General features: G+C 48.0%; 1 protein-coding gene across 1 annotated transcript; it reads right to left on the bottom strand.

Moving 5' to 3' along the window:
- Positions 1–5169: 5169 nt before the first annotated feature.
- On the bottom strand, positions 5170–18548 carry PAX6 (paired box 6). Its single transcript, XM_058663217.1, has 9 exons — positions 18395–18548; positions 17259–17474; positions 16373–16538; positions 10399–10557; positions 9889–9971; positions 9513–9663; positions 9296–9411; positions 6708–6858; positions 5170–6020 (listed from the first exon to the last, which is right to left on the bottom strand). The coding sequence occupies exons 3-9, from the start codon at positions 16485–16487 to the stop codon at positions 5935–5937; spliced, it is 861 nt and encodes a 286-aa protein (XP_058519200.1). The 5' UTR covers positions 16488–16538; positions 17259–17474; positions 18395–18548; the 3' UTR covers positions 5170–5934.
- Positions 18549–27607: the final 9059 nt, after the last annotated feature.

The following is a 27607-nucleotide window of genomic DNA, read 5'->3' as shown; positions in this document are numbered from 1 at the left end:
CAAGACTGTGTGTGAAAACATATTTTGTCTTTATTTCTGAAAAAGTTACTTGCTGCCAAAAATGTTTATTCTTTTCGTGAAAAATTGGTTTGCTAATATATATATATAATAAATTTGCACTTACATACCCTATTATTAAATTGAGAAAGACAAAATAACATTTGTGGATCTAGGCATCATGAAAAAATAATCAGTCTGCTATTGCAGCTAATAAATATCAAGATCCTGAATGATGGAGAACATTGAAAAGGAAGTTGATGTTCTTCCGTTTAGTAGTCCTAAACAGCTGAAGTCAGCACTGTGAAATTATGTCATCAGATGTAATTCAGGACGGAAATCAAAGTGACAGATACATTAATGCTAGGATACCAGGGGCAAAACAGGTACTGAAGCTTGGTGAGAAGTTTTTAGAACATGGGTCTGAAAGAAATGCAACTAACTCTCCTTTTCCCTGCATCACACGAGCCTATGGTGAACTCTAAAGATTGATGGGGAATGTAAATTTCCAAACCTACAAGCGTGTCTTTTGCGGTCTGCAACACATTAAAACAGTTTTCATGTGAGACACTGGTGTTTTGAATTACAGTTTCACACTCCCAAGGCTTTTTCGAATAACAGATGAAAAGGAACAAGTTGAAAAGTAATTTGCTTATTTAAGTGAAGCCTCTTGATTTTGAAAAAATGTGTTAAAGAACCAGTGGGAGAAATTGGATTTCCAAAATGCGTTTTCAAATGCCTTAGACTGTGGTGAAGCAGTTATAACTAGCGTGTTAAGCAGTTGGCTTTTAATATACTACAAATTATACTTGATTTGTTCTCGACATTATAGAAAACAAAGACTTGGTTTTTAAAACTGTCTAACCAACATGATGAATGTCAGACCCTTAAAAAAAACCCACTGTAGCATAAACACACGCTGTATACAGCTTTTATTCAGAATTAGAATAATTGAATCAATGACAGTGATTTGCCAGGATGTCAAATCTCTCCATCATATCCTGTCACTACCAGTTTATTTTTTGTGATCAAAATCAAAAAGACAACTATTTTGTCTTTCACTATTTCATTAGTACTAAAAATCAGGTCTCTTCTATTTTTTTAGTATGTCTGATTTTTTTTCATTTCTTTTAATTCTAAAGACACAATTTCTTCCTCATTTTCTTTTCAAAATAAAGTTTCAGAATTGATCTGTCAGTTAAAATTAAAGGGTTTTTATATTAAGAAAAGATGCTTTAAAAATTTAAAGCAGCTTTAAAAATCAATTTTGTCCATAGACAATAAATAATGTTATACAGAGAGTCCACAAAAGCTTTGCTATGTCCTTTGAAATCATTATGAACAATCTGAACCAATTCAAATGAATATTTTAGTCAGGTTATTATTTTAATAACTCTAACCTTTTTTTTTTACTGTGTTGAGATTCATTTTATACAAACATACAACTGAACAATCACATAGCATTTGACTCTGAAAAGGAAATATGAGGTCGTCAGATATGTAAATTGCTTGTCAAAATACTTAATAGGTCATTGATTTACTTCTCCCCTACCATGTCCATAAAATTAACAGCCAATTACTAGTTAATATATGCTTTGCAAACAGATAGAAGGCAGAAAAGTGTCCATATCTGAATTCCATTTAAGAAACTTTTCAAACTCAGTAAAAGTACATTTTGAATAGTAAGAGTACCTGGATTTTCCAAAATAAATCAGATCCAAGTGTTCATTTCTGGTTCACCTGGCAGGCTTTGTAACAATCAGGCACTGGAGAGGGAATGTATAGGCTTATTTCCCTCTGATAAAAACCCTAAAATCTGTGTTTGGAAACGTGACTTGTTACTCATTACATTAATAATCACTAGATAGGAAATACTGATCTTTAACAGTGCTACTGCATGTAGATACATTGACTTTTTTTTAATTATCAACTTGCCAGGGAGATCCTTAAGAATAGTGCCAAACACAGTGTCAAAAATGTGCTCCTATCCTGTAATGTTTCTGACATATGAACTTCCAAATCCTTTGCGCTATTCATTTCTTACGCTAGAGTTGCCTTTCTTTAACAGGAGGTAAATATTTTGACTACTGCAGTCTGCTCAGGTGCTGGGGTTCTATGACCTTCTGGATTTCTGTTTGAGGACCACCAGACAGGATCCAGTTTTCTCCCCCTCTCTTCCATTTATTGCTACCTCTGGGATCTTCAGCTACTAACACTAGACAAAATGACTTCAAAAGGAAGCAACCCTCTGCAATCAATTCCCTATCTTTCAATTTGAACAAACCGTACACACATACGCATGCCAGGGACTTGGGGGAGCCCTTAGTCATTGGCTTAAGCCCATGATTAATGTCATTTCTAAGACGTCATGTTACTATTATCCAAAGATAGTTACCATCAATTGCATGGAAATTAACAACACTAGCTCTTAGTACTTACACTTGGAACTTTAAGAATGAGCAATTCAGATAGTGAAGATTGAGGCCGAAAAAAAAATGTGATGCCTGTTCTTGAAAAGTAGAAAAGATAAGAACATGTTTTTGACCTTGGCAAGCCAAACATACTAAAGATAAAAGCCTTAAGAAAAAATCTTAAGGCCTCGAGCAAAAAAAATGAATAAAGACACCAACCTACAATGAGATTCAGTGAGAAAGCTGAAACCACAATAATACCATATTGATAGAGTAGTATCAATGAACTTCTGGAAAGCTGATTATGATTTTAAAAAACACAGAAATGGTTGCGTGAGCTACCTCAAGAAGTCAGTTGTCCACCGCTTCTTCAGCATGGAAGAATTAGAGAAGCTTAGCTTAGGGGTTAAAACATGTTCTTGGAGATTCATTGCAGTAAGTCAAGCTTTTTTTTTTTTTTTTTTTTTAGTATCTAGATGTTGAATCCTATTAACCTGGCTTCCCTTAATCCATCAAATATGAGGAAAAATTTTGTTGTCAACGCTGTGTCTGTACTGAGGTCGTCACAAATGGTCTTACTCCTGGTGAAATGGCATTAAAACAACCCTGTAGATTTCCCAATATAAATGCATAAGATACACTGACCAATAAGTAAACAAGCAAAAAGAAGTTCTTTCAGCTACGAGGGAAACGCTGACACACAGCGCCAGCCGTGCCTGCCAAGGAGGATGCCCAGAGCTCAACGTAGAAGAACAGCTCCTCTCCCCAGGGTGCGGGCAGAAGGCAAAGCAGCCATGTCTGTCCTGCTGGACCAAACGGTTTCTGGGGCCAGCAGCCGCTTCCTCCCCCTAAACCAGGCTGTGCCACTGTGCCAGGCAACTGTGAGTGAGCCTCAGGGAACGCGTTGACGTGCTCAGGTGCATCCGCACAGCCCTTCATCCCTGCCCTTGGGCCATTCCCAGTCCTCGCGCTCAGTGTGCCACACCCAATTCTCCAAAAGTCCAGGCACCAGCGGCTGCCTGGCTCCAGCCCAAACCCAATCCAGTTGGATCATGTCCCTTCTCTCAGAGTAGACGGCAGCCAGCAGCTGCAGTCCACACCTCACACAGCAGTTTTCTGACAGATCTCCCAGTACACATCCCCAAGGCACTGTGGGCTGCAAAGCGTCAAGAGGTAGAAATGGCCGCATGGGTAACTGTCCCAGTGGTGCACAAGTGCACACACTGCACTGCAGAAAGGTGCCAGGGTGCAGTGTGGTCTGCCCCTAAACCCAGCTATGTGCACAAGGACACCGAAACTGCAGTCAGCTTAGATGTTTCTCGGCGTACAGCATTGTTGGTAAGTAGCAGGTCAGACTGACGAATCTCCATTTTCTGTTCACAAATGCTCTTGCTGGAGAACAAGAGATGTTGAACTAAAATGTTCTCTTTAAGTCCTCCAACTAATTTCTGTATTTCTGATCATTTAGGAATTTAAGCAAACAAATGGGGAAAAAAAAAAAAGCAAAGTGGAATTCAGTGGAAGTGTGCCTCTTTTACCAGAGGCTTCCGCATTGTGATGCAGCCTGCCAGGAACCCCAGGTCTTTTTTTTTTTTTCACTGAAGTTTGCAGAAGAGAACTCTGTGATATTGACTTATATGTTGCACAGAGCAGACAGAAATAAAGGTCTCCATCAGGCCTTTTTTACCCAACAAAGGCTTACTTTTTTTCCCATCCTTTGCTTGGGCTCCAACACTCCTGCCCTGCGTGCCGCCACTTTAAACATGATCAGATCTGTGCTCCATTGCAAATAACAACTGACCAACAATGGGCCCTGCTTCATAGATTTGGGAATGTTTGGCTTAAGCTGCCAGTGACTGAAGGCCTTTAACTCCCAGCGGCCAGTCACGCTCCGCTTTGTGGTTGTCTGTTGATGTGTCTGTGCTCATTATTCCTTGACATGCAACGTCCCCCCCAACCCTCCACCCATCCACAAGATTCAAATGGGAACAGCTGTAGTGGTTCAATGGGAAATGATGCCTCTTGTGCAAAAGGGAGGGAGACAGAAAAGGGAGAGGGCCTATTTGAGAAAGGCAACAGCTTTCAGAGTTTTATTTAAGAAATCTACTTTTGAATATACTTCAGTGAAATTATTGTTGAAATAGGCTGACAATGGAAATCTGTCCAGATTGAAAACGCCAGCCCTAATTCAGAAAACAATTCCTAGTTAGCAGCTTTTTGCATTTTTAAATTATTTCTAGACTTGGGCTTTCAAATAAATAGCTAAGTAGGAAACGTCACCATTTTCTGTATATGTTGTATGAATGGGCACAGATCTAGAAAAAGCTTTAAGTGGGCTTGTTTTTCTCTTTATGATGTCTGTAAGAATCATTTTGTTTAAGGATCATCAGGGTATAAAGTGGAGTATGTGTGAAAATAGCCATTGGTTCAAGATATTAATCAAATGTGCAAACAAAATTTGTAACACCACACTATGAGGTTAAAAAGAAAATAGTATAATAAAGGAAATACAAAGGCTTTGGCATGGTTTTTACAATCAACAATGGTTAATTTTGATATGTAGTTGTGAACAACTTCAAAACACTTAAGTTTAAAACTCTTGCAAGCACTTTTAATTGATTAGGAATGAATTCTAGATGCACAAAATGATTGGACTGTGAACAGTAATACATCTATATCTAAGAACAATTAACTTCTGCTGGCCAAAAAGAAACGTATGATTGCATGAAAATGTGTATAAAACATCTATAGAATATTCTTGTCAAATATAAATGAAATTAACTTTATTATAGAAATCATTCTGAGGATTTCTAGGGAAGACAAATACTTACATTTTAACATAAAACAGATTGGATTATATCGAAGACACACTCTACCTTTTAGCTATCAACTTTTTTCCTCCTTGAATTTATATTTTACCCTTTTTGCACATAAAGTTCATCTGTTAACAACCTTTGGAAAACCAACAGATATTTCTTACATAAATCTAGTGCATGTTGTTCCAGGTTTAATTAAACGTGAAGGAATGGTGCAAACTTGGAACGTAAGTCCGTAAACTATGAACAGATGGGTAGAAGTTTTCGATATATCTTGATCAAACTTAAATTCATGGCAAAAAAAAACAAAAAAGCTTGTTGATCACGGTTTCCTTTTTTTTTTTTTTTTCTTTTAAACACCTTCATGACCAACACTGATCAAACATCCATCCAGGCTACATTGTTCTTATTTTTCGTTATAACATACAAATGCCCATTTACAAATAATACACCAAAATGAATAAAAGTTTGGATACCAAAATGAAGATTTGTTCCAAATGATATCGTGCCTTCTGTATGCAAAGGTCCTTGTTTCAAGTTCATTCCAAAGTGATTCGACACGGGACACAGTTGCAGAACCGAAGTGCTTCTAACAGCCATTTTTCTTTCATTCCTGAACTCTTAACTGTTGCGTCCACATGGTCACTGACTGTGCTTTCGTGATACTTCCTTTCCTTCTTCTTCCTTTTTCTTTTTCTTTTTTTAATGTTTTACTGTAATCTTGGCCAATATTGAGACATATCAGGCTCACTTCCAGGAACTTGAACTGGAACTGACACACCAGGAGAAATGAGTCCTAGAAGTGGATGAAACAAACAGCCATGTATAAATTCCCTTTAAGAGACAGGCATGGAGCATGAGTTCATAGGTTAAAAATAAAAAAGGAATCTGTAAGACATTCTAACGCTTTCTTCACTGTATTAAGAAAAAAAAAAGTGCAACAGCCCAAATCTTCAAACTAGACATCTGTTTCTAAAAGCATACTTCAAAAAGTTCGTGGAAAACGTGTACTATTTTAAAATGCACACTTTCATGATGTCTTTGCACCAAAATAAACTCTCCTCTTTGTTTCCTTTTTCCACAATTTTTTTCAAGTACCTTCAGGCTGGCCTATTGAACTCCAAGTGTCTCCCCCAAAAGCAATGAGCAAAGCTCTCCATTGTTAAATCATCAGGATGCACTATGAGGCTGTGTCAAACTCTGTCCTCTACGAAGCTTAGTCTCAGGCCTTGTCTTTCTACACAACATAACCACACTCAGGACACTCTGCTTTTTCTGTCTACACAGTACAACTCACAGTTAGCATCACTGAATTCTCCTTTCCCGTCTCCCCTGGAGGCAAGGGCAGCAAAGAGGAAGACAATACCTCACAGAGGTCAAGAGGGTTTGTTTTTTCAAGGCCAGCTTTGGTTCAAAGGACATGACCTGACAAAAGAAGCAGTAAGAACCACCTCTGCGCAGGCCGCAGAGAGCAGCAGCTCACCTGTTGAAGTGGTGCCCGAGGTGCCCATTGGCTGACTGTTCATGTGTGTCTGCATATGTGGGGGAGTGTAGGTATCATAACTCCGCCCATTCACTGACGGGCTGGTGGGCAGCATGCAGGAATACGAGGAGGTCTGGCTGGGGACTGGAGGCTGCAAGAAGAAAGGCTTGTAGTTATTGAGATACATGTCATATAGCCACATTTGGGGTCTTAAGGAAAGCATCGTGGAAGGTACTGGAACATTCCGTATGATAAATCTAAGATGATGGCCTCCAAATAGCTTATCTGTCCATTGGCTCCCACTGGAAGAAAGCTGCCAATGCCTCAAACTTCTAAAGCTCTGGAAATGCAGGTTACTGGCCAGCTACAACGTGGACAATGGATGTTTTGGTTTGTCTTCATCCTTCTGTTTGCTGGCATTTTGAGAGAACTGTAGCACAAGTTCTGCAGTCCATACATCATCTCTCCATGCAAATCTGTATTAGGGGGAATTTCATGACTCCCCCACAAATCTCCTATCTTGAGCTTTGGGGCAGACAGCTTCCTATAAAGTTTGATTTTGCACTCCTGGAAACATCTGGGCACATGGGTTAAATATTCTTTGAAAATTCACAGTGATCTCAGGTTCAAGTGTCAGTAAACATGACGTTACCCTGTCCAGAGAATTACCTGGGACTTCCTAACAGACCCAAAAGCTTAGAGTAAGTTTTCCTCCATTGAATTGTGTGCTACCCTCTACAGTGTTCAGGATGGTAGTGCTAAGGAGATGAACCTCCCTCATCAGTGCATACACAAAGCAGGGACAAAACCCGGTTCAAGCTCTCATGGGTCTGTACGAGATAGCAAACTTGGGATGGCAAGTAGAAGCACGATCCCGAGAACAATGGCGCCAACAGTCTGGCTCTGCTTTGGAAACTGGAGAGATGCTTAACATCTCCACCTGCAGAATGTTCAGAGGACGCAACTGCCCTTCCCAAAACTCGTTAAGGATGGCTAACAGGATCATCAGGGAAAGTGCAGAATACCACACCCACTCAAAACTCACAATTTTTCTCATTGCTCATTTTTATTTCTTGATGCTTTCTGAATGCGTGCACTTCTTAAGTTGTACTAGTTAAGTATTTTTTTTGAAGTGTTGGAAATAAACTGACCCCACACACCAGTCCAACTGTGGAAACAATGCTAATACACAATGGCTACTTTTATCTAATTATGTGTAGCTGCTATCTCATCTACATGTTTTGCCATCTTCACAGGAACCTGGATGTTGCTACAATATCTAAAACTGAACAAGACGTGCTGGCCTCATTAAAGTCTGAGGATGACTGCTAACATCAAGTTCAAAGAGGTAATCAGGCCTTGAGGGCACTGTAAGAATTTCAGCTTGCATTTGTTTCTAATGCCTGCAATCACTTCCTCTAGGCAACCTGACTTCTGGAAAATTCCAAGGCAGTTATAGCAACACCAACTAATGGACTGTTAATCCCTTAATTTACATCAATTGCACTATGGTCAATAATATCCAGATGCAATAAAAATAAGCATGTGGATAATTCCTCTGAAGATGTTTATCTTCATAGTTGTCCCTGTTTAAGTCTAAAGATTGGGAAGCATTCCTCTTACTGCTATTTGGATTTGAAATCCGGCAAAAAATATTCAGCGGAGAATTAACATTCTGTGTAACCCAAGTACTGTTTCCAGCAGGGGCTCACACTGGCCAGTCTCACATGAGCTGACATCTCTAATTGTTGCGCAAAGCTGAGTCTTAGCAAGATGGATTTCTTCCCAATCAAGAATGTACCCAGCAACAAAGGTCTAGTATAGTGCATCTGCCTTATACAACTTATATTATACATGGTACACTTAGTACAACACCGAGCACTGTAGGAGCTGACAAATACTTGGGTCAGAATTAAGAGCAGGTTAGTATATTCAATGAAAAGTATCAGGCTTTCAAGGCAACTGGGAGTGCTACAGAGTCGTCGCATAGCTATAGCAAAGACACATTCAATTTTCAGCAAATACCTGCTATTCTCTTTTTAAATGAAAAATGTAGAAATTAGCCTTTGCATATTGTTAAGTGCATCTTACTAGTAACTATCAGTGCAATTTCCAGTCCTTTTTTTAAAGGATTCCTTAGTATTTTCTCACATGTACTCTATGTAATGCCCAAAATGCATATGTAATTTGTATTAATATAAAAACATTCATATAAACTCAAATTTTATAAACTCTAGCCTCTTGCTATCTCTTAACCTACTGCTATCATTTCTAACTTCCAGTAAGAGCTTCAGTGGTACTCTAAACACGCCCCACCACTACCCAACATTATCAAGCTATCAGTATGATAAAAGGCAGATTGACTGAACAGGTCAAATTTGCATTTGCTTTTAAAAACATCAATCAATCAGTCAATCAACTAGAAGAGATTAGATTAGCTGTCTCAGACTTGATGGGTCAAGCCAATCACTATGGTGAGAAAGGCTCCGAAGGGTGCGGACACAGCTGATGAGATCTGCAGCCCCCAGCCCACTGCTCACTTTTCCTCCCAGGAACCCCTTAAGCAGCCAACTGCCACCCTCACTTACTTGCATAGGCAGGTTATTTGCCATAGTGAAGCTGGGCATGGGTGGCAGAGCGCTATATGTGTTTGTGAGGGCTGTGTCTGTTCGGCCCAACATGGAGCCAGATGTGAAAGAGGAAACTGCAACGAGAAAGGACCAAGTCATCGTCAAAGTTAGAGTCCGCAGCACTTTCATTTAAACACACTGAGTAGCAGTATTCATGGGAAGTCCTTCAAATTACCGGGCGTGGTGGGTTGTGGGATTGGTTGGTAGACACTTGTGCTGAAACTACTGCTGATGGGGATATGACTAGGTGTGTTGCTGGCCTGTCTTCTTTGATTCCTCAGTTTTTCTTCTCTTCTCCATTTGGCCCTTCGATTGGAAAACCATACCTGAAAATCAAATGAAATGGGTTAGCCCGTGCCAATGGCCAGTCCAACCCCACCCAGCACAGTCATAGGTGCCTTCCATGCAACACCACTGGGACAGCAGGGTATTCAGCAACCTGAATCTGCTCTTGTCTGTATAAACAGGTAGAACTGCAAAAAAAACCCTTTGTTTGTATCCCATGCAATGCAATGAATCCAATAGCCCAAAACCATGGGGCCCCGGGATACCTGTATTCTTGCTTCAGGTAGATCGATTTTGGCTGCTAGTCTTTCTCGAGCAAACACATCTGGATAATGGGTTCTCTCAAACTCTGGAAGAGTAAGTTGATTTTCCAAACTGTAGGCACCAACCCTTGGATTAAACAGGTTCCATGCTCCTCATTCCTATCACCTGCAACCAATCCCTTCTAAAGTGCTTTGACTTTGTGGTGATTGCCCTCAAAGTTTCCCACCAGAACCCTCCCTACTGAATGTTCTCTACAATGCTACAATGACACTTCTGTAGCCAAGACACCATCAAATTATCGTTTTTTCCCTTATAAATCTAACTTGTAGTCTTTGAATTACTGGTATATGAGAAGAAGAAAGAAAATAATGAGAAGTTGCCCAGAGAGAAAGAGAAGAAAACAAAAACAAAGCAAAACCTCTTCAACCCTCTATGCAAAAGTTAGCTCTTTGTCCTGAACCTGGGGCGTTTGCTTTGATTTACTGTTTCTCTGTTTTGAAACACTCCATCACCTTTCTCCAGGGCCTCAATCTGCTCTTGAGTAAAGGATGTCCTATTTCTCTGCAGTTTCCGCTTCAACTGAAGTCGCATTTGAGCCTCATCTGAGTCTTCTCCATTGGAGCTGATGGAGTTGGTGTTCTCCCCTGCTCCTTCCTGTGGCTGGCAGCCATCTGAAAAAGACAGGCACAGTTAGAGCGATTTGGTCCAGTTACAAACCCCAAAGGCAGTGTATGCTGGGAGGCTCAGCACACAGACCCAGGCTCACCAGTAGCTTTCTTGTAGCAGAAGGCAGTTGCAACATTTGTTGTCTGTCCACCATTTTCTTTTTCTGTGTTTTAATCAAGACGGAATCAAGACTTTGCCACACACACCTTCAAATGACAGCACAGCACTGACATTCCCAAGGCAAATTCCCTTTCCTAAGTAATCCCTGACTCCCCAGGTGCCTCCCTAAGCTAGCTTTCCCTCCAGAACGTACTTACCTACGCTGTGTTGGGGAAATAGAAGAGTGATGCTCAAGATTTCAGCTGATCTATAGTCAGTAATTCCTATCTAATCAATTAGATGTTGATAGGTTTGTAGAAAATGCTATTAAGAAACCAAACCAAGCTTGTAATCTTTTTAAAAAAATATTTATCTAGTTTTTATTTGAATTCTGCACAGTCAATTTCATTTTAAAGGTTGTGAATTTAGAAGTGCTCGCATTGTTCTGCAGTTTTATTCAACTATTGTATGAGTGCGCTTCGCCTTGACACCTATTACGAGCACAGCTGTAATTATATCATCACTAAGAACAGGCTATAATTGCTGAAAATGGAATTTTATATTTAGATAAAAGGACTGTCCATTCTTTGTAATGTGTTGCACCAGAGAAAAGTAAGATTTCTTTTAAATTTTTAACGTGTAATTTTAAAAAAAAGAAATAGAGTTCACTAACTAAATGTGCTACACGGCAGCTGAATCTTTGGCATATCATTTAAGCAGTACATTTTTAATGAGGGCATTCCCACCACTTTTAATGTAATTTCTATCATTAAACAGGGGAAAGTTTGATTGTTTCATCTTGCTGCTCCGAGGGCAAGATGCGCGGAGGGCAAGATGCGCACGTGGGGTAGCTGCCTGTCCCGCAGCAGGCATCTTGTAGGGAAGCCGCCTGTTCGCCCTACCGGGATTCTGGCCTCTGGCTCCGCGGAGCCTCCAGGGTCATTGCGGGCTGGACCCTTGGGCTGCTGTTCTGAGGTCCCTGAAACTGGTCACCAGAGGCTGCCTTCGTCCCAGTTGTGGAACCATGGCCCAAAGCGGGGGAGGGCCTCGTGGGGGAGTGCCTCGGTGGGAATCGACTTGGTCAGGAATATCATTTATAACCAGGAGACAATGGCAAGCGCCTTCAAAGAGTTCAGGGAATTGTGACAGGATCTAGTAGGATCTTTTCAAAAACTTTGAAATGTTTTAAAACCCCAACTTTCTCCCCCATTTAAACAGGCGGATTCATCGGCACTGGCCACCATATGGGCCCTTGGAGATCTATTGAGATGACCACCAACACTTGAATAGCGAGGGCCTGCTTTTCAGCGCCGCACAATGCCCCGCGAGTAAGGGAAACTATTAAACTCCTGGGGCAGGAGCGTTGGCAAACTTTCGTGGGCAGAATTTCGAGGCCACAATGAGCGCGGACAACAAAAGGATTCTCTTGAGGCGTGCAGCGGGCCACATTGTGTTACAAGAAGCCCAGTCAACAGACTTTTCAGTGAAGTGTGTTAACCCCTCTGCTCTGCTATCATTAATCACTGTCCGGAGACCGAGCGCCTCCGTGCTATTTAGGGCGCTTGGCTGGGGGGTTGGGATGGGGAGGGGAGGGAAGGCCAGGACGGGGATGGGGTGGAAGGGGTGACAAGGAGGGTGGATGGGGACCTGGGACAGGGTAAGAGTGGGGGAAGGGTACTGGGAGGGGAGGGAGGATGGAACCCAGGGTAGCGGGTGGGGAAGGGCGGGGCCCGGAGTGGGAAGGAGGAGGGAGCGAAGTTCTCTAGAGTCCAAGGGCTCCAAAGAAAGGGAAGCCAGAAAGGTGTAAGAGCCAAGAGAGGAGGAGAGCTGAGAGGGTAGCAGGAGAGGACCAAAAGATGCAAAGCACGAAAAGAGGGCGAGAGGTGCGCAAAAAGCTGGTGGCCCCACTTTGGGTCGCCTTGGCAAGTTTGGATGCCTGGCTGCCTGGGGGCTGATGAACCACGACAGCCACGCTCCACTCGCGTGTGCGACGCCAGTACTTGCGCTAATTTACTGTCCACAAGTTTCTTCAAGTGTCTGGCAGAAGTGAGAGCCACCACCCGCCACCCGACCTCCTCCTCCTAGCCTTGGGTACGATGAAGAAGAAAAACTGGAAATCACTCCTTGGGACCATTCAGAACAGTCCTTGGGAGTTTGGACTTTGGAAAACACTAACAAATCCGTCGGAGTCAGGGTGGGCACGGGATGGGGGGGGAAGAAGGAGACGCTTCCTCAGGACCGTCACTCACGTCCCTGCCCCCCAAGAGAACGTATCCCCGTCCCTTTTCTCTGGCATGTTCGGTCTGTCAACGTCACAGAGCCGCCCGGGTTCCCCTCTGGTAGCCCTCTAGGCTGTGCTGGGCTCTTCTGACGTCCTCCTCCTCCTCTCACAGCTGGGAGATTCCTTTTCTCTCCCTCCCTCCCACGCCTGCATCCATCCATCTCTCTCTCTCTCTCTCTCTCTCTCTCTCTCTCTCTCTCTCTCTCTCGTCGCCCTGGGCCTGTGCGCTGGCTTCACAGCTGACATTCACTGGGAAGTCAACCCGACTTGCACAGCTCGATTTTAAATCCTAGATAAATAAGTAACTGGAGCGGAAGGAAAAGAGGCCATCAAGAGAAGCCTGCCACAGCCCCGCAAGGCCAGCGCGCCGCACTGAAAGTTGCGTTTCGTTTTTTCGTCTTGCTGTTTAAAAGCAGGAACTTTCCGCAGCAACCGAGTGGTCACTCTGACACTGGCGCTCCCTGCCCTTTTCCTTTCTTTTTCTGTAGTGGATGTGTCTTCCACTCCTCAAGCTTCTAACAAAATAAAACTACAGATTGTATCTTGAATTCCTTCCCCCCCCCCCATGATAAACCTAAGTGGAAGACAATTAAGATATCTTCTTTAAAAGGCGCCCCTTCGGAGCCGCGTAAGAAGGGGCCTTCAATAGGCGCCGTCCACCTTGCAGCCTAATCCGCGGGCAGGCGAGTGAAAGCGCCTCCCTTTATCCCAGCCCCCAGGACCATCTGACGCTGGGGACAGGATTTGTTTCCTGGAAGAAGGAGAAGAGAGAGAGAGACAGAGAGAGAGAGCAGGGATGGGGGAGGGGGAAGACGCTGGGAAATAAAATCATTCCTCGGTTTCTTAGTGTCTTAATCAGTGAGGCGGAACACAAGCAAGAAAAGATAGCAACCGGGCGGCGGCACCTTTTCAGCTCCGGAGCGCGGATCAAAACATTGTAGCATCTGTTGAAAGAGAGACTGAGTAAATCCTATAGAGGGCCTGGGTATTAGGGGAGCGAAGTGGGGGGGGGGGGGGAGATAAGAAAAAGTGCCTCCGTGATCCCTAAAACCACCAAATCGCTGGAGAATTGGGGCTGGATAGAGTTGTCTCTTGTTGTCAGCCCGCCACGTCATTTTATCCACCGCCGCACGGCGTCGATCAGATGGAAACCATATTTGTCTCTTTCTGAGACCTAACCTCTCCTTATGCTTTTTAGAGTAATGGATTCTTTAAGACCCAAGAATCGTGTCCTGGGATGGGGGAGGGGAACGGGGCCGAGGGAGGGAGGAGGGACCTTGCCGAGCCAGAATGCCTAAGGATTCCCAGGAACCTGGCGGAAGCGCCCGGCCAGCGCCCGCAGCGTCCACGCCAACACTCACGAAAGTTCGGTTGGTGCCCACGCGGCGGCAAGGACGACGGCTTGCGCTCAGACCAGGATGCACACGAGTGGGGATTTGAGGAGCGTGGGGAGGGAGAGTTTGGCCGCTGATGACCCCTGAATTCTCTAGAAAGTAGGCCCATAAAAAGTGAAAAGCTCCTGAACCCTGAACGAGCGCCACCTCCCGTTCCGGCCTTTTAACAGGCCCTGACGGTGGGTCGGGTTCTCCTGTGCTTCCCCCTCAGTTCCCCAGGACGGAAAAACTGCCCCAAGAGGACGCCACCTCTGGTGGACTCCGCAGCTCCAGGCTGCTGTCCCGGCGCCAAGCCGCCAGAGGCGGGGTGCCCATCTTCGGAGCTCCAAACTACCCTAAGTCCGGGGTTTGGGGAGGGGGTTGTGGTGGAAGGGAACTAGCGCAGAGGGTGGCGCAGGGGGCGGAGGTCTGGGCTCAGTCCGCCTAGGTACAGGCCATGAGGCCTTACACCTGCTCAAGACTTCTCAGACCCAATAACCCGCACTGTTGGCACGGAAGGATCCGCAGGACCTGAGATTGCTGAGGGTGGGTGTTGAGGTGGGCACCGGCGCAGGAGTCACTTGGATGTGTTTGGGTGCCCAAGTGGGAATCTTAACGATTTCAAAGTCTGGCAGCGCAAGTGGGGTTCCTACACTCCCTCAGCCTGATCACTCGTTGGTGTCACCAGAGGGGCAGCGGACCTGGGCCTGTGTACCCGCTATGCTCCCGGAGGCCGCGAGTTCGGGCCCGAGTGGGCAGGGGCGCCAGGACCCCCGCACATCAGGAGGCCTCTGCCGGCCGCACGGTCGCGCTGGGAAACAAGAAGCAAGCGTTTTGCTCCCTATCTTCCCAGTGTCCGTCCTATATTGTTTTCTGCTCTTAAAACTGACATGTCTAATTGGCAATTGGTGCCGAATCGTGTCCAGAGGTCTCTTGTGGAACATTTCTACAGCTGTCTCCTTCAACTAGACGCTTATTCATGTCGCCTTAATGAGAAACAAAACGTTCTCTAATGAGCAATTACAGAGCGACAGGATTGTTCCCATAACAAATTCTTGCGAGTGACAGAAGCATCCTTTGTACCAGATATTTCGCATACTGTTACCGATTTTTCCTTCTCTAGCCCGGCTCCGTGGAGGCGCCGGGCACTCAGGCAGGTCTGAGTGCGCTCGGACCCGCGAGCAGCCGGGCGGCCATTCCGGCGTGGCCACCCCCAGCCCTGGAGCCCCCAGGCTCCATCGTGCTCCCGGGAGTGAGACGCCAAGTCCATTATCCCGCATATTATCTCCTTGTCACGAGGACAACAAATACCGATTAATCTTCCGAGCAAACTGTTTCCTATTCTTGACCAAACTACTTCAGTGGAGGGATGGGTGGGCACAACAGACACCCCACCTATTCGCTCCTCTTCCCCATCACTTCTCACCCATCCTGGGGAGCCCCTTCCTGTCTGTTTGCAGCTCCTTAGCTGCTCCTGACACCCTGCAGGTGGGTTCAGGGTACCCTCACCCCAACACTTCTACACCCACAGACAGTGAGAAAAGGAATGGCAGACTGGCAGATGAAGGGAGCAAGGATGATGGTGTGGTTTTAGTTGGGAAATCACCTTTTTGGATGCCTCATCCTCCACTGGGCCCTGCTTCTCCCTCCTGCTCACCCACTCACATGCAACCTACTCATAGTCACATAATTTGTCAATTACAGCAAAAAGTGAAATGATACAACTATGTTTACTGAGCAGTCTGTCAGTGTGTTAACTTGTCACACTTCTGCAACAAGGGGGCTCTCCCTGCATTTTAATGTCATATTTAACTAGGGCAACACACAGCTTGCACTCCTACTCTCAAACACACCAGCCAAGCTGAAGCACAACCTTTATACTGCCAGACCAAGAAGATTGTTCTGAAAGCACCACATACATACAGTGTGGTCTATATGTCCCACGTCATCAGATGCAGTCCCCTGCTGTATCCCCCAAGACAGAAGCTCAGAGAAGGACAAGGCTGGGGTAAGGGAGGACTGGGAAGGGACTAGATACAGGGAGTTGGAAGGCTGCTTCAGTTTTACCTTGTGTGGGTTGCCCTGGCACCGAAGTCCCGGGATACCAACCAGGGCGGGTGCCCCAGCTTCCGGTCTGCCCATTCAACATCCTTAGTTTATCATACATGCCATCTGCGCCCATCTGTTGCTTTTCGCTAGCCAGGTTGCGAAGAACTCTGTTTATGGATGACACCTGCAAATCAAAGCAAAACCAAACCAAATGGCAGCATCTCCTGAGGACACATCACCCCATCTTAAGTCTCCATCTCAGTTTGCCCACTACTTTTAAGAAGGACCCTCACCCCATTAACACAAGTCAAGAAGCTCACACCCACTCTGGGAAAGTACATGCGTTGCAGAGACATAGTGAAGAACGCAGCAGCCATCACGTTGGCCATGGAATTTGCCTGGGACAGAGGACTGGGAGCCTGGAGGGAAGGTCTTTTGTGACTTAACTCACAGGAAGGATAGCTTGGTTACAAGACCTCCCCGCAAAGACAGAGACCAGTTTAGACCACCTGTCTTTCATTTTTTACTTGTTTCATAATAAAGCAGAAATGGATGTGGGCTGCCAGAAGCAAGGATCAGGCAGGTGGATTTGCAGCAAGTTAGCATCTGGTTTTCATTTTCACTTTCTTCCCGGATTCCAATGCCTTTCCCCATTGCTTACACCCTCTGGTTTGCAGTGTGCCAACTAGGTGAACAGTTCTCCACGCTCCCATTTCCCAGAAGGTCCATGAAAAGGTGAGGGGACTCCTCTCAACAGCCCCAGGTACAGTGGAGACATCAATGAAGTCAGGAGAGAGACAGAGATATTGAGAGAATGGAGCAGTGCAATGCAGAGGGAGGAGCAGTAAAGAGGCAAGAATGCAAAGTTCAGGGCAGGGAGCGCGACAGCCCTCAGTGAACTTACACTTGGTATGTTATCGTTGGTACAGACCCCCTCGGACAGTAATCTGTCTCGGATTTCCCAAGCAAAGATGGACGGGCACTCCCGCTTATACTGGGCTATTTTGCTTACAACTTCTGGAGTCGCTACTCTTGGTTTACTACCACCGATTGCCCTGGGTCTGATGGAGCCAGTCTCGTAATACCTGCCCAGAATTTTACTCACACATCCGTTGGACACCTGCATCAGGGAAGTGGACAGAAAACCACATTATTAATAATTTCAAGACAAAAATAAAATTGTTTAAGTATGCATTAAACAATGACAAGCTTACGTTTTGATTGTCCAGCACTTGGACTTTTGCATCTGCATGGGTCTATAACACAAAAATATACCTTCAATGGTATGAGAACTTACTGTAGAGTTTTTTTCTTAAAATTACATTTGTAGCCCTAGAAACTACAAATATGATACTTTCAAACAGTTTGAATTTTAAAAATGAGTCTAAAAGTTTTCTTTAAAAAAACTGTTTCTTTAAACATTGCTTAAAGATACATCAAAATGAACTCAGATCAGCTTTTTGTGTGTGCTGACATTGATTCAAATGACATTATGTTTCAAACAGCAAAGGCACACTAAATGTTTACTTCCTTTTCCTTAAAAAATGTCCAATTGAGTAAACATGAGTTAGGGGTTAATCGCATTTGTCATTGAAGAATCTATCTCTCCCTACATATATATTCTTCATAAATATGAAGAAGACAAACATTAAGTATTTCAACATCCGAGGTTAACATGGGGTAGGAAAGAGGAAAATAAAAATATATAGATTTCTATATTTCAGCTCATTCCAATTTGAAAATGTTACCACGTGTTGTTATTAACCGGAATAAAATTTCTAATCACACCAAAGGGTTTTTTTTTTTCCTTAAGCAGATGAGTTCTTTTATGTAACTGATCGATGTTGGAAGAGAAGGGAAGGCAGACGGAAGGAGAGGGGCAAGAGTGGAGGCAGGGGAGCGGGAGACTGGGTTCTAGGGACTAGGGTGGGTGAGGGTGAGGGTTCCATAATTAGCAGCGCTTGCAGCAAGAAATGAAGAGAGGGCGCTGAGAGCGGAGGGCCGCGGGGGCGGCGAGTGGGGAGGTGGCGGGAGGATCACCTGCAGAATTCGGGAGATGTCGCACGGCCGGGCCCCGCTGTGTGCGAGCTCCACGATCTTCTGCCGGGTGGAATCCGGCAGCGGCCGCCCGTTGACAAAGACACCACCGAGCTGATTCACTCCGCTGTGACCTGATGAAGGGGAGAGGAGAGAGGAGGCGAGCAGAGCAAAGAGGAGAAAGTCAGGGTGGAGGTGTAAGAGGTGGAGGAGAAGGAAGAGAAAGAGCAGAAGAAAGAAGAGAAACAACCACAATGCATCCTCAGAGCCTTGCCAGTCCGTGCCAACCTCTGGCAATCAGGTTCTTACGATCAATCAGAAACCGACCCCAGGACCACCAGTCTTGCAGAGGGCACCAGACAGCCCTGCCCCAAGCACGGTCATGCTCCCGCTCCCTCCCGGGACTGCAAAAGCAGCATACTCTAGACACCTGCTGAGGGAAAGAAGCCAGTCCCCTCATTAGTGCCATCACCTCGCAGCGCCCAGCCCAGTGGCCCTCTCCAGAGCCTCTCCAGCCAGCCGCTCAACCCCCAAGGCGCTCCGAAAAGTCTTCCCCGAGACGCCTTCTGTCACCGAAAACAACAGAACCCAAGAGCCTCCAAGGTCTGTGCAGCGTTCGAACGGGGACAGCAGATCCTACTATAGACGATCCGCGCTCCCCTGGACGCTGAAGCCAGACACGTTGGCGTTGCGCTCTACACTCTGGCAAAGGCACGGCACAAACAGTGGATTTGGTTCGGTTTTGTTTACTACAAGGGAAGGAAAAGGAGTCCGAACAATCAACAACTAGAAATACCAGGCCGGGGTGGGGGAACCCCAGGCTGAGCTTCAGCGCCTCCACCTCGGGCCCGGAATCTAGAGCCGCTTCTCCACTCCTACCCGTAGAACAGTCCGGCCTCTCAAGTGGGGCGCCCATCCGCGGGGCGCACCCCGCCACAGCTCGCCTGACTTCCGCTGCTGAACTCCGCCCTCCCCACAGCCAAGGACAGACAGCAGTAAAAATGGGGAGGGGGTTATAAGGCAGGTAGAAAAGAAAACGGCCAAACCCTGCCTGATCAGTGCATCTTTCCACCTGAACCCCAAGTCTAGTCTCACAGAAGGGGCCGAGAGAGTCAGCGCCCTCGATGCAGCAGCCTCCCCCAAAGCACAGACACACCAACCACGCCAACCCCGGGGTCTTCACTTCCTTAAAAAGCTCCAACCTGCAGCCCCGACTCTAGAGAGAAGCCTTGTCAGGAAAAGAAGTGGCTCCCTGCTCCTCTTCTCTCGCCTCTCTTCTCCTTGGAGCCTCCTGATAAATTGACTCCAGGAGCCGGAGCTTCTTAGCAATAAATAAGCTCCAAATATAGAAGAGGGGGGAAAATATGATGAGCCTCCCTGACATTTGTCTTTAAAATAAAATTAGCTGCACGTCAAGTTTGAGCTTAATTTCTGGAAATAGGCGGAAGTCGCTCCGGATCATGCATGGAAGGCTAATTGAAAAGATCAGTCGGGGCGCTTGTGGCAGCCTTGTCACTTTGTGACAGTGCTCCGCTCCGGGAAATTGCATCGTCACGACAAACGGGACCGTGATAAAACGACCCTTTCCGTCCCTATTTGTAGATCACTCAGACGAGATGGAACTGCACTCGTTTCCCCTTCGAGGGGAGCCGCGTTTGCAGGGTTGCCCAAGGCTGGGGGCTGAGGTGGGGGGAGGGGGTGCTCACCGCGGCGGGGGTGGGGGCGGGCGCCGCTGGAGCCTCAACTCGGATGAGAAGTGACAGGCGTTTGGGGGAATCTGGGCTCCGGGCCGGACCCAGCGCGCGGGACGTGGTGGGGACAGTGCGTCTTCTACCCGGCGCTTCCGGTTTCTCCTACATTTTCCCTTTACTGCCTCGCTCGGCCTCGCAGCGCTCCTGCACCACAGTGGCTCTGGGAACCACCACCTCTGGGCCAAGGGGGCCTTGCCAAGAAGAAAAAAAAGAAAAGAAAGGGAGGGAGGGAGGGAAGAAGGGGAGGGGGGAGAGAGAGAGAGAGGGAGAAGAGAAAGAGGAGAGAGAGGAGAAAGACTTTCCAAAGTTCATAGTTCTTGCATGGCCAAAGCAGGTGAAGCCTCCAAAAGCGAGACCTCACCCGTTCTCTGCTCCTTGGAGAAAAGAAAAGTGCAAGCCACCTCTGCAGCAACGGCCCGCGGGTGCTCGCCCAGACCAGGGCGGCTCTGCCAGCGTCGAAATGGCAGCGAGGAAGCGCAGCTCTCAATTCCCCTTCAGAGGTTAAGCCTCAATCATTGTGTCCCTTCCCTGGGGACGGCTAGCGCTCTCGCCCAGTGGCGATGATTAGGCGCCTAGAATTCAACCGCGAAGCATCTAATAGGAAAACATATGGTGTCAATTTGGATGCTCCGCGCCTCGCGCACACCCGGGAACGAGTAGGATAAAGCCCTGCGGGCCGGCCCGCGACCCCGCGCCCCTCGGGGCCCGCCAGCCAGGCCGCAGGCGCAATCGTTCAGAGCTGCACGTCTCGGCAGCGGCGGGGTCCACCCGGGACCCCATGGGCTGGGGCGTTTCAACTCCAGGGGCAGAGCCCGGCGGCCGCGGGACAAGGGTGGAGGCGGTCAAAGGCATTCGTCTGGCCCAGGCGAGTGGCTCCCCGGGCCAGGCCCCGGCGCCAAGCTCGCTCGCTCGCTCACTGCCTTGGTGCCGTATTTCACTGCCTCAAGCTCACCAGCCCCGCGGCACCAGGGGGCGACCAGCAGCTCCAGAACAAATGGGCTGCGTGCCGTAGGCCCTAACATTTCGGTGTACAATAGGTTGTTGGAAGACCCAGGCCTTTCCTCACTTTGAACCTTTAAACCGTAGACGGAGAACGACCCTCTGCCCGGTCTGGCTTCACCGTGCCTCAAAGCTTTCTAAGCCCCAGCTCTAGCCTAACCCTACCACATACCAAAATCCAGAGAGAGAGAGAGAGAGAGAGAGAGAGAGAGAGCGAGCGCGAGCCTTAGCTCCAGGATAGCTAGGGTCCTGTGAGACCTGGGCCTAGAAAAAAAGAGCCAAAGGCCACGAACCGAACCGGTCATTACAAGCCCGAGCCAACCAGACCCAGGCAATGACCAGCTGCCCGGGGCAGAAATGTCCCAGTGTCTGGGCGCAGCCTTCGCCCCTCTTCCCAACCCTGCTTTTTCCTGCACCTCCCAACCCCTTAACGCCTCTCCAAGAGGAACCCCACCCCTCCAACAGGGCCAGGTACTACGCTCCCTTTCCTTGCAAGCCCCCACAGTTGGGGTGGGGAGGGGAGGAGCTGCCCTGCGAGTGACTGGAGGAGGGAAGCCCCCTACCCCGCCCGGTCTGAGCAGATATTCAGCCTTAGCTAAACCCAAAGGGGCCTCCTTCTCCCAGTGCAGCGAGGAGACGCCTTCGCCCCGCCCTGCTCAGCCCAGCCTCTCTCCTCGGGGTCAGAGCCCGGGCAGGGGCGGAGAGGGGGTGTGAGTTACAGGATTTGGGGGGGATGGGGTTTTTCTCTACAGCAGCTTCGAAAAACTCGGGCCGGCTGTGCTGAACAAGGGCCCAGCCCCTGCTCCTCCGGAGCAAGAACTGCGGAGCAAACTGCTCAGCAAACCATTCACAGGCTGCCGGTGGCCGGAAGGGACCGGGGCCACCGCAGGTGCACCGCAGAGCGACCTTTTTCCTGGGGCGCTGCGAGCCCCCAAGGCCGCCCCCGACCCCCGCGGCTCTGAGCCTCCCTAGCCCCAAGTCCGAGAAAACAAGAAGCACTTACTGTTCTGCATGCTGGCGCTGACTGGGGGTCGGGGGATCCCACGGGGCTTGAACTGGGGGCTCTGTTAGCAAGAAAATGAGAGTTATTCCCGGGCAGCTGCAAGAGGTAGGCCTAGATTCCCAACCGAGCAGGATCTGGGGTCAGGACAGGAGAAATCTCCTCTAGGAACCGACCCATGGCTGGTTCCTGCACTCCAGAGCAGGTGAAATTTAGCTTGAGGGCTTCAAATAAGACCATCTAACACCCTCAGTCTGTTTCTCCTAAATCTTCTATTAGCTAACCCTTCAATCAGGGGAAATGACAACCCAATTTTGATGGTTTTTCTTCCATGGGAACTGTAATGAAGCAGCAGTCCCGAGTTGGACCCTTTTGGGTTGGGAAGGCCAAAGCAGTTCCTGCAAAACTTGCCTGATATCAAGAATGTCTGTCCACTCTTGCAATAAAAGGCTTCACACATCTGCACGCCCCTAGTTAGCGTCTTCCCCCTGTAACAAAACAGAGAGAGGCAAGGGTGTGTGACAGTAGCTCCAAAGCACAGTTGTAGGGCGTTTCCAACCCCATGCTCAGGGAAGAACCAGCATACAGGGCACCGGGAAGATGCCAGCCTACACTAAGTCGCAACCTCTCAACCATGACTCCAGTGTCCTCTCTCCTGGAAGACCTCACCTTTTGCAAAAGGCTGCTTTGGCCTGGTTTGGCAGAAATGGATAATCTGATAGGTTGGGGTCCCACTTTTGGGAAAAAAAAAATCAAGAACCAAGGAAATAGGACAGGGGTGGGACTTGGGGATGGAATCCAGTGGGTGTTGAACATTAATACCTGAAGTTTGGTGGTGCCAGGAAAGGGACTTCCATGGACTCCATGGCGCCTGAGGCACAAGCTGCAGTTGTCTGGGAGGCCTGCAGGCCCTCACTCTCTCCTTCCTTACAGAATGTCATCACCCCAGCAGTCCCAACTCCTTGGCTATTCCTTTATCCTTTGCCACCACCACAGCCCCCCCAACACACACACACACACACACACACACACACACACACTCACTCACTCCCAGGTCAGACTTACCCCCCCCTTCAGTCTCCTAGTCCCTCCAAGACTTTGCAAATTGGCAAGCCCAACTTTTCCCCCTAAACCTCACTTACTGCGATTAACTTCTCTTTTGGCATTTAGATCTTCCCCCCTTTACTGTACTGTGACACACGCTGTCTACCTCGCCCCACTGCTTTAAAAAGTGTGAACAGGAGGGGGTGAGCGTGGCCAACCAAGCCTACAGACAGTGAACAATGGCTTCTATTCTCTGGCTCTGCCAAACCCAAAGAGCAAAACCGAGTCTCCCTAACCAGCAACACTGCTTCCAACCGAAAGCACCAACAACTCAACTCACAAAGGGAAGAGAGAGAAGCCTCCCACCTCGCAAGACATACTCACCCTCCACCACTCCCTCCCTACCTTTCCTTAACTAGGAGGTGGGGAGGAGCAGGATGGAGAAAATAGAAAAGTAATTTCTTGTTATAAATATCTGGAGATAATTGTGTTACTGGTGTGAGTTGTTAGGGGCTGTAAAAAGATACAAGGCACCGTGGGGAGCTCAATTGGGAAGAGGGAGTTACAATAAAGAGCCCATTCAAGAGGATTGCCCAAAAAGAGAGAGGGAGAGAGACAGAGAGAGAGAGAGAGAGAAGAAATAATCAAGTAGTCACAGCAACTTTTTTTTATTGTATTATTCCTGTTTTTCTTGCAATAATTATTAATTGTTGCCTGCCTACCAGCAATGGATTTTAAGAAGCATATTTGTTTCTTCAAAGCCCTTCATGGTCTAATTTTTAAGCAGTTGGGAGGCAGCTTAAATCCATATAAATAATGCTAAGAGGAGGACCCCTTCTCTGCATCCCAATGTGGCTTGGCAAACAGTGGCTGTGCAGAGAGCTTCCTAGTCACCCCTCACTAGCTGGGCTTCCCAATGCCTGCCCCACACCTCACACCCCACAGTCAACCTCAACTCAGAAAGTCCCCTTGCAGTGTGGGATTGCTTCCGACATTGCAGAGGAGGAGCAGGTGTAGGTGAGAGGAAAGTATGATCCCCTAGGAGGGGTCAAACTTCCTGAACTCTTCTCTGCAATACACTACGCACCATCACAACAGAACATCCCCATCCTGGCTGCTATATTCTTGATGTCATTTTGTAAAAGTCACTAGCTATTTCTAGAAAGGCTAAACTAATTAATTTTTTTTTTGCATCAAGAGAAAAGAGGGAGCATTTCAGGTTCCCAGTTCTGCTCTATTCCTACCCGCCTCTCTGCTAAAATGCTATCTAATTATTTAAGTAATCATTAGCACTTAGTGCAAAAGCAACTGGGCCAGCATGGCACACCAATACTCAGAAGCGGTCAGTGGGTTGTGTGTGCAAAGAAACCAGACCCCTCAGCTACAACTAAACTCCCCACCCCCCCAAGCCCAGCCTGCAGCTTTGTATAGCTTGCACTGGCCCGCAGACCCACATCCTTGATGAAGAAGTCTCCAAGACAGCCTAAAGCCACTGTGGGCTTGGTCCACTAGGCCACTGCTGCCTTCTTGCCCCAATGCTAGCTCAACTTTCAAATGCTGTCACTGTTTTAATTACTTAATTTTAAAAATCCACCCCCAAAGTCCTAGCTGGAGTGAAGGGGGAGTTCACTTTATTTCCTCCATCCCCCAGCCATAGCATAATCAGTTATTAGGCTGACAAAGTTTTATTCCCCAGGTCCGAATGAGGCCACAACTCATCACACTGCCTTTGGATGCTTGCAAGTAGCCACCGGCGGTGATAAAAGAAGCAGAAAAGGAAAGAAAAGGAAAAGAGGAGGAGTAACATTAATAGCAAGAACTTTTTTTTTTTTCAGTAAACTCTCCTAGTTTGCAAGGTCTTTGCTTTAATTTCTTATCCTGCTGCCACTCTCTCTTCAAAGATTCCCAAGTTTCAGTTACATGTCCAAAATGGTTTAGGGAGTCTCAGCGCAAAGAAGGAAAAAAGAAAGTACCGACGTTCACTTTGTTTTTAAACTTTCTAGAAATCACTCCAGACTGAAGGGCCAGTCTTTAGCACTCGAAAAAGAAAGCATTTCCACTTGAAATTCAACTCCATTTCCCCCAATTACACTTGCTAAAATCCAGAGCTATTATGGCGCAGGGAGAGGGACAAAATCGGCACAAGGAAAGAGGCAACAACTTTATGAACTTTGAAAAGACACTTTTCCAGCTGGGGTCTTACGAATCGAAAAGCTCTCGAATTACTCAGCCTAATTAGCTGGGAGAGGATGTGATCGGAGGAGAAACCCAAAGCTTTCATATCTTTTTTTTTTTCTAAAATCACACAAAGGAAAAAAAAAATAAAACCTGAAACGCAAATCACCTTTCCACCTCGAAACTTGTTGAAATAGCAAAGCCTGGTGCAAGTCGACAAGAGGAAGACAAGAAAAAAAAAATACCCACCGAGCTGGGGGTGCTGGAGGACAGGGGTACTCCCTTGCTTTCGCTCTGTTAGGAGAAGGATGGGGAGGCGGGCGGGGGGTGGGAGCAGAGAGTTTCAAGTTCTGGACTCCGCGCTCAAGGTAAGTTGCGGTCAAGAACCCCGAGGCTGGCTGGAAGCTGACAGTCCTCCGGCTTGGCTCCTAGCGGGGTCTGCGCGCGCGTCCCACCGCTGTGGCCTGGTGGCTTCCTCTCCCGCTCGCTCGCTCTCACGCCGCTCTTTTCTCTCTGCCTCCAGCGTGTGGCTGCCTTGCCGACAGACTCCGCTCGGGCTGGCGGCGGACCCGGTGCCCCTCGGCGCTCGAATGCCAGCGGGCTCTTCTGCGCCAGAACCTAGCGCCGCACAAAGCCCGGGGTCGGGCAGGCGGCCCGGCGGCAGCCCGGTGATTCGGCTGCCTCTGCACGCCCGACTCTCTGCGCGCTCGCTGGGTCCTCGGACTGGACAAAAGCAACCCTCGGCGGCAGATTTCTGCGGCCGCTCCGGGCCTTGGGCACTGCAGACCCTTTGAATTCTGTCCCTACTGGCCCGGAGCATTTGGCGAAGCCGGGCCTGGGAGCCGCGGTTGCTGCGGCGCCTGGAACCTCGATTCTTCTTGCGAGCTCAGCCCGCGCTGGCGCTGGCGCCGGCGCTGAAGCAAGCTGAGGCTGAACCAGCCGCCTGCCCCTATCCCCGCGCGGCTCCCGTTCCTGCTCGCCGGCTGTCGTCCTCCGATGCGGGCTTTCGCTGGAAGTAGAAAGTTTGGGCTTCTGCGTGGAAACTTCTCCGGCCTAACTCTCCCGGCGCAGCAGTGGGGGAGGGGACCAGTGAGAGGGGAGGAAAGGAAGGGGGAGGAAGGGGGCAGACCTGCCTGGATCTTGCAATAAAAATAAAGCGAAAAGAAAGAAGTGGACTCACCTTTATGAGGCATCCTCTGCCGTCGCCAGAGCTCCTGTCAGGAGTTTTGTTGGGTTGGGCTTTTTTTTTTTTTTTGCCTTTTTTTTTTTGTGTATGTGTGTGTGCGGCTGTTGTTGCTTAAAGACCACAACGGTTTGGAATGACGGTATTTTTAAAGGAGTTGCTGGTGAGAGTTTTCTCCACCGACGCTGCTGGATTGGTGTGTGAGAGCAATTCTCAGATCCCTGGGAAGGAGACAGAGATTGACAATAAAATGGGCTGTCAGCGGCTGGAGAGTGAGAGATAAAGAGTGTGGGTGAGGGAAGTGGCTGTAGCCAGCACACCTATGCTGATTGGTGATGGCTCAAGTGTGTTAATGTGTGTGTGCCGGCGCCCGGCCTCGCCTCCACCGCTCCTCACTGGCCCATTAGCGAAGCCTGACCTCTGTCATCATCCTCCAGCAAAACACTTCCTCCTGCGCCTGAACCAGAGCGGGAAATGAGGCCGAGCCACGGTTCGCTTTTCAAACCCACTAATCACTCCGCAACATGCAAATGCACCGCTCGCTCCCACACAAAATATTGCTTTATGCAAAGCAGCGCCGGGGCCTCGCGCCAGCCGATTGGATGCTCCCTCTCCCCGCCTGGTGCAATTGGTCCGTTTGTTTGAATATGAATACACTTGTTTTAGGCTCCGCCGGTGGGTCCCGGCTCCTCTCCCCGGCGCTGGGCCCCCCGCGCCCGGGCTGTGGTACTCGCCACGTCTCCCAGCTCCGCGCGCTCCGGGAGTCAGCATCGCCCGCACGGCGGCCGCGAACTTGAACCGTGGAGCGAAGGCCTCTGGACTTGGGGTGATGGGGAGGGGGGCGGCGTCCCCCACCCCAACTGTTCCTAAGCTAGGCCTGGGACTCCCAATCTTTGGAGGGAGCAAGTTTCTGCAGCTCTGCCCAGTCCTTTCTGGCTCACTCCGGCGCTGAGTGGCCTGCAGTCCCGCCTCTGCCCGCGCTCCCCGACTCCCCCAACTGGGACGCTAGACAGAAGGGTGGCCGCTACCTAGCCCACCTGGCTTCTGGGAAAAAGAAGAGAGGG

This window comes from Ochotona princeps, chromosome 4 (genome assembly GCF_030435755.1).
Source record: "Ochotona princeps isolate mOchPri1 chromosome 4, mOchPri1.hap1, whole genome shotgun sequence".
Classification (NCBI taxonomy): domain Eukaryota; kingdom Metazoa; phylum Chordata; class Mammalia; order Lagomorpha; family Ochotonidae; genus Ochotona; species Ochotona princeps.
Note: the sequence above shows the minus strand (reverse complement) of the source record. Positions and strands in the feature narration are given on the sequence as shown.